The sequence below is a fragment of the Bison bison genome, unplaced genomic scaffold (assembly GCF_000754665.1).
Source record: "Bison bison bison isolate TAMUID 2011002044 unplaced genomic scaffold, Bison_UMD1.0 scf7180017864377, whole genome shotgun sequence".
NCBI classification, from domain to species: domain Eukaryota; kingdom Metazoa; phylum Chordata; class Mammalia; order Artiodactyla; family Bovidae; genus Bison; species Bison bison.
In genome coordinates this window covers 44478-50290 of record NW_011494949.1, presented here as the reverse complement: position 1 = coordinate 50290, position 5813 = coordinate 44478, and the positions used below count along the sequence as shown (strand labels likewise).

The following is a 5813-nucleotide window of genomic DNA, read 5'->3' as shown; positions in this document are numbered from 1 at the left end:
GCTGGAGGGGGAAGGGGCAACCGCCGGACCCCCCCTGCAGCCACCTCGGAGTGCGGCCGCCAGGAGCCGCGTCCAGCCGGGCGGCGCCGGGTCGAGACTTCGCCCAGGGCTCCCTGCTCCTCAGGTGCAGGTCTGTAATTCGCGTGGTGTAAAGAGTAACTTGCAGGCGCTCCTGGCATCATCCACCTGCCTGTGGGTTCACCCACCACACCCACCGCATCGCCTGCTGGCAGGTCTGCTCCCGGGGAGGCCTGACCTTGAGCTCAGGCATCTGAAACCTGAAAGCGGCTTCTGGGCAGGTCTGCAAGGTCATGACTGGTGAGGTGGTGGCAGGAAGCTGTCAGTCCCTGACAGCAGTTCAGCGTTTTTATGGAGCAACAGTTTGGAAGTGTGCACACAGGGCGGGGGGGGGGGAGGGGAGTGCTTTCTGACTCGAGGCCGTCTGAGGCTGGGGTCACACCAGTTACTTGAGGAGCTTGGCCACGTTGAGGCTGGGAACCACGATATCCTTGAAAATGGGCACATAGTCGGGGCTGGCCTGGGCCGGGCCCTGCTCCAGTGTCTCGATGATGGTCTGCTTCATGTCCCGGCTGGCGTCCCCCCGCATGGCCAGCAGTGCCCCGATGTGGTCGTCCCTGGGGGCGAGGGGGCATCGGGGTGCAGCTGCAGGGGAGCCCCTCCCTCCTCCCCCACTAGCCCGGAGGAGGGCCCAGAGACAGCACAGGATGAGAATTCAGAAACCTGTTTGTTTGGCTACCTTCTCCCTGGTACACCATGTCCAGGGACGCCCGGCACCGTGACTCGAGAGCCTCACAATGGACTCTGAAGCATGCTCTGCCCACGTCGCCATCTGCAGGCCTCAGGGTCCTCACAGAAGCCCAGAGCTGCCACACTCCCCCCACCGCGGGGGCTCCCACCTAACACCTGGGACCCTCCTCCTCCCCAGCGACTTCAGGGGAGACTCTGCTGGTACCTGATGTCTGGGTACTTGCTGACCAGAGTCGAGACCTCCAGGTAGAGCAGAGAAGGGTCCGTGAGCTTAATGACCTCTGCGACAGCGACGATGGTGTCACAGTAGCTGTCCATCTCCTCTCCAAAGCCCTGCGGGATAGCAGGGCGCTGAGCTGCACATGTACCCGGGGCGCACCCCCGCGCCCACCTCTTTCACAGCAACCCCTCAGGACTTGCTCCCCAGAGAGGGCTCAAGAAGGGGTAGGGGGGCAGCCCGAGCCCTCTGACGGATGGGGACACTAAGTGCCCAGCCCCCGCCCCCAGGCTAGGCAGGTCCCAGCAGGAAGAGGCAGCGCACTCACGGAAGCCAGCTTGCGGAAGAGGAAGCGCAGCTGCTCGGCCTCCCGCACCATGCGCTCCGCGCCGTCCTTGCGCTCCTCAGCGCTGCGGAAGGAGATGCGCTTCTGCATGACGGCCCGCAGGTACTCCTGCACCGCACGCCGGTGCGCCTCGGCGATCATCCGCTGCGGACGGGGCGCGGTCAGCCTTCCCGTCTCAGTGACACGATTTCAGTGTCTACAAACTGAGCTCTTCTGAGGCTTTCCTACAAACTCTAATTTAGCAGGGCAGCAAGTTCACCATGTTTCGCGTCTGGGAAAAGGGCAGGCGCAGCAGCCAGGTGGCCGCAGCCAGAAGCTGGCGCCGCCCGGCGCCCTGTGGTTCAGGCCTGTCCTAGAATAAAGAGCCCGCAGGGGCGCCTGCCTGCAGCCTCGCCCGACATGTTCTGGGCACAAACCTGCTGCTGAGTGCTTCCTGTGGGGGCAAGGTGGTGGGCGGCAGCTGGGCCTGCCTGCCTGACACCCCTTCAGGGGCTCGCGGGCCACCCGGGGGGCACTGGGGCTGGTCTCCTCGCCCTGCCGGGCTTGCACACACCTCTGAGCGTCTCAGCTCAGGGGGAGTGTGGAGCTGATGGGAGGACTGGGATCCGGCCAGGCCCCTGCTCGGCCCCTCCCACATCACACCCGTGCTCAGAGGGCTCCTCAACACTGGTCTCTGCAGACAGCACGTCTCCGGACCATTTTGGAGAAGGCCGTGGTTCTCTCCAGAGCCCACCCTCAGTGACAGATAGACCCCAGGCAGTCACCTGTGAACATGTGAGCACAAAAGTGCTGACACGACACTCATCATCAGGGCCCCAAGACACGAGAAGCCCCTTCTAGCAGGGAAGCCAGGAAGCTCCTTCCCGGCACTGAACCGAGGGGGACCCCAAGGGCCCCAAACAAGACAAAGTGAGACGGCGCCCAGCCACTCAGGGACCCGGGTGAGGCCAGGCTCTCAGCAGAGCAGACAATCCCACAGAAGAGGGTGAGCCACAAGCCCAGGCTGAGCACGTTATACATCACCGTCAGATCAAAGCACGGAAGGTTCAAAAAAACAAAAGGTGGAACCAAAAACTCTACAAGCAACAAGAAATTCAAAACTGAAAGAAATGGTCCCACCTCTAACCACCAGAAGCTCCCGACACTGGACCATTAGGGACTCCCCTCGAGGTCCGGTGGTTACGACTCCTCGCACCCAGCACAGGGCCCTGAGTTAGATTCCTGGTAGGGGAACTAAGATCCCACATGCTGCAGCTTAACACAGGCGACTACCGAGTCCGCACACTCGAGAGCCCTTGAGCCGCGGTGAAGGCCCAGGGCAGCCTAAACAAACAAAAAAATAAAAACCCAAAACACCAGGTTCTCCCTGCATTACTCTGATGGCAGAGTTAGAATTTAAACTTTCAAGGAGCAAAGATGCCCCTTCCTAGGGGTCCCAGCCAGGGCAGCAAGACAAGAAGACACAAAGACACGAGGACCAGACAGGAATCTGCAGGGTGACGCTGCTCACAAATGCAACAAGCGTTTCCAAGGAGCCCTGAGGGGACCTGGAGACCCACCTCTGAGTGTCTGGGCCTGAGTTCCCTGTATCGAAGCACTCATGCTTCCGTAAAGCAGAAACAGAAACCCTGATTTTAAAGCAACAATGGCAAAAACCACCCCACGCCCTGACGATTATCCCTGAGCTTCCCCAGCGGCTGCCTGACACCTGAATGGGGATGGGGGCATCTCATGGGTCCCGGAGGGACCGGTGAGCCCTGTGCTGAGTGCTGCCCGCCTGGCCCAGAGCACAGACATGCAGCGGGCACTGCCACTCCCCGGCCTCTCGTCAGAGCCGTGGCCGGTGCCCCGCCCTCGCTCGGCCCCGCCACCACGGGGCTCTAGGCCTGCAGCTGTGCGGTGTGGCCGCGGGCAGCATGGTGGACGCCCCATCGCCTTCACGCCCTCCACCTTCAGACACCAGTGTCTCCAACCTGCTTGGGGCACAAAACCACCCCTGAATTCTCACCCTGAGAACTAATGACACCAGATTCTACAGGAGATGCCTGGGGTCTGAGACCACATGGGGCCCCATGCTCTTACCTTTCTATATGGCTTCTTAATTTTGGCAAAATCATTGAAATAGTCTTCCACAGTGACACAGATGATGTCTACAGCGTTTGACCCTAACAGCCACTTCTTTGTCATCAGTTCATTGAGATGTTGCTGGAAGCAGAAACCACAGAAAACATCCTCGTGCCGGCCCGTCATGGGGAGCGGGGAGGGGGGAGCCAGGGGTCCACCTTTGCACGCCTGCCTGAGGCTGTGATCATGACCGCCACACTCGTGCAGAAACTGCACACACACACTACCCACACGAGACTGACACTACACCTGATGGAGGTATCTGTGCATGAATGTTTCACCTGAACTGACTACATCTATTTATCGTATGCATGCTCTGTAACTTATGCACTCAATTCTGATGGACATTTAAAATGTCTCATTTTTCAATTACAAAGAAGGCTGCAGTGAATCTGTACGTTTCTGCAGGTGAAATTCCCAAAACCAGAACTGCTCAGTCAAAAGGTAGCAAACTACAACCCTCATGACTGCTGCCTCCAACACATACCAACTGGCCCCCAAACCGCACCAATTCACAGTGCTGCAAAGAATACAAGAGTCTCTTTTTTTCCTCAAGCCCTATCACTGTGTGGTAGAAATGTTCTTAATCCATGCCATCCCGTAAGCAACACAAACACCGCTTTAATCTACTTTTCTTAGAAGATTGGTAAGACTGGGCATTCTGTATCCTACTCAGGACATAAGATTACTCCCTTTCCTGTGAAATATTACTCATGTCCTTTGTCTGTTTCTCTACTGTCTTTTTAAACAGTTCGTTTGTTTTCTAACCATTTTTGAGACAGACATGAAATATCCCGCCCATAACCCCAGGAGCTCCTCCCTGCAGGACCCAAAACATCATGCCTCTGCTTTTCAGCATATCCTCGTTCCTGCCATCCCTGAATAACGTGAGCCATTTCCCTGTTTCAAGGAAACTCACGTGCTCGTCACACTCCATGCCTCTGAGGTGACCTGCCTGGGCCTCACTCCTGACTGTGTGCTGTGCTCGACTCAGTCCAGAACTTGCCAGTGAACACCACCAGCTCCCACCCCAAAACTGACGGGACACTTCCTGGAAGCGTGTCTATGCGAAACCATGTCGGGAGGGCCCAGCGCAGGGTGGGGGAGAGGGCGCCCACCTCCAGGTCCAGGAAGACTTCCTCCAGCAGGCTGCCGCAGCCCTCTTTAGCAATGGCATCCAAAACCCCATCCATGCTCGGCTGGCACAGAGACACGCCTTCTTCCGCCTCGTGCTTCAGATACTTCCTTTTTAAACTGACTATGGACTCTCTGCAGCAGACAGACAGGGTGCCGTGAGGCGCCCGCCTGCCCACTACCGCCCGCCTGCCCGCCCGCCGGCCTGCCCCGCGGCTCACTTGAAGGTCTGGCAGTTGTTGACTACAGCGACCATGTACTGCACGTAGCAGTGCGGGTGCTGCCGGTCCCGGAGATGCTCGTCCCTGTACAGCTGCGCCTCCTCCTTGTACCTGCGGAACTGGGTGGTCAGCACGGCCCGGCCGGCACCATGCCCAACAGACGGGCCCACCACTGGCACCTCAGCGGGGACTCAGACTGAAAGATTGCGAGGCGGGGGGGCGACCTATGCCAAGAGCAGCTCATCAATTAAAACAGAGTATTATAAATTTCATATCAGGCCTTGAAATATGACTCCATATTCTGATTATACAAATATTCTGAAACATTTGTAACTTGGAAAGTATTATTTTATCTGACATGTAACTCGTGTAGAAACTCATACAGTAGTGTTGGGAATATGATCAAATGTTAGATAAAACATCCTTTTCTGAAACTTTCCCCGAAGAAGTCAAAGTAAAAATACATAAGACTTTAAGATGTCAGGAGCAGAAACTGAAATGGCCGCACACTTCACTTCTGAACGTTTTCTGGAGATTCTCAGACAGACACAGTAGCAGAAGAACACAGCACACCTGCGTATCTGTGTATGTTTTCAGAGGATCTTTAGGAAGGAGCAAACTCAGAACTGGTGACTAAAGGGGAGTAATTAAGCATTAACTCCACTGTTCTGCCCAAAGCATGGCTCAGTTAACCATACAGCTGAGGCTGACGAGGAGAATGTCAGCTTCACAGAAGAATCCCAACAAGACGCCCTGCTCAAGGCACGACTCTCACGGGTGGAGGCCGACGGGGACTCTGTGCAGGGCTGGGCCGTCGGCACCTGAGCCACCGGGGCAGGAGTGTGGAGAACGCCTGCTGCGTTCCAGCCCAGCAGTGAGGAGACACAGAAGGGCCTCAGCCTTTAGTCAGTGTCTGGTCCAGGGCAGACGGCAGGCTGAGGCCCGGTGGGAGAGCCCTGGGCGCTGGACAGGAGGGCCAGGGGCCTGGGGGCAGGCCGTCCAC

The 5813-nt window shown here is 57.5% G+C and overlaps 1 protein-coding gene across 5 annotated transcripts in view; it reads right to left on the bottom strand.

The window, feature by feature from the left end:
* Window positions 1–5813, bottom strand: part of EXOC3 (exocyst complex component 3) — a 27088-nt gene that overhangs the window by 1238 nt on the left and 20037 nt on the right. For all 5 annotated transcript variants that reach the window (XM_010857106.1, XM_010857108.1, XM_010857107.1 and 2 more), the window contains 6 exons: window positions 4811–4921; window positions 4574–4724; window positions 3414–3536; window positions 1314–1475; window positions 974–1101; window positions 35–635 (listed from right to left, as the gene is read on the bottom strand). In XM_010857106.1, coding sequence (XP_010855408.1) covers window positions 464–635; window positions 974–1101; window positions 1314–1475; window positions 3414–3536; window positions 4574–4724; window positions 4811–4921 — 847 coding nt within the window. In that variant the 3' untranslated portion in view covers window positions 35–463. The remainder of the gene's footprint in view (window positions 1–34; window positions 636–973; window positions 1102–1313; window positions 1476–3413; window positions 3537–4573; window positions 4725–4810; window positions 4922–5813) is intronic.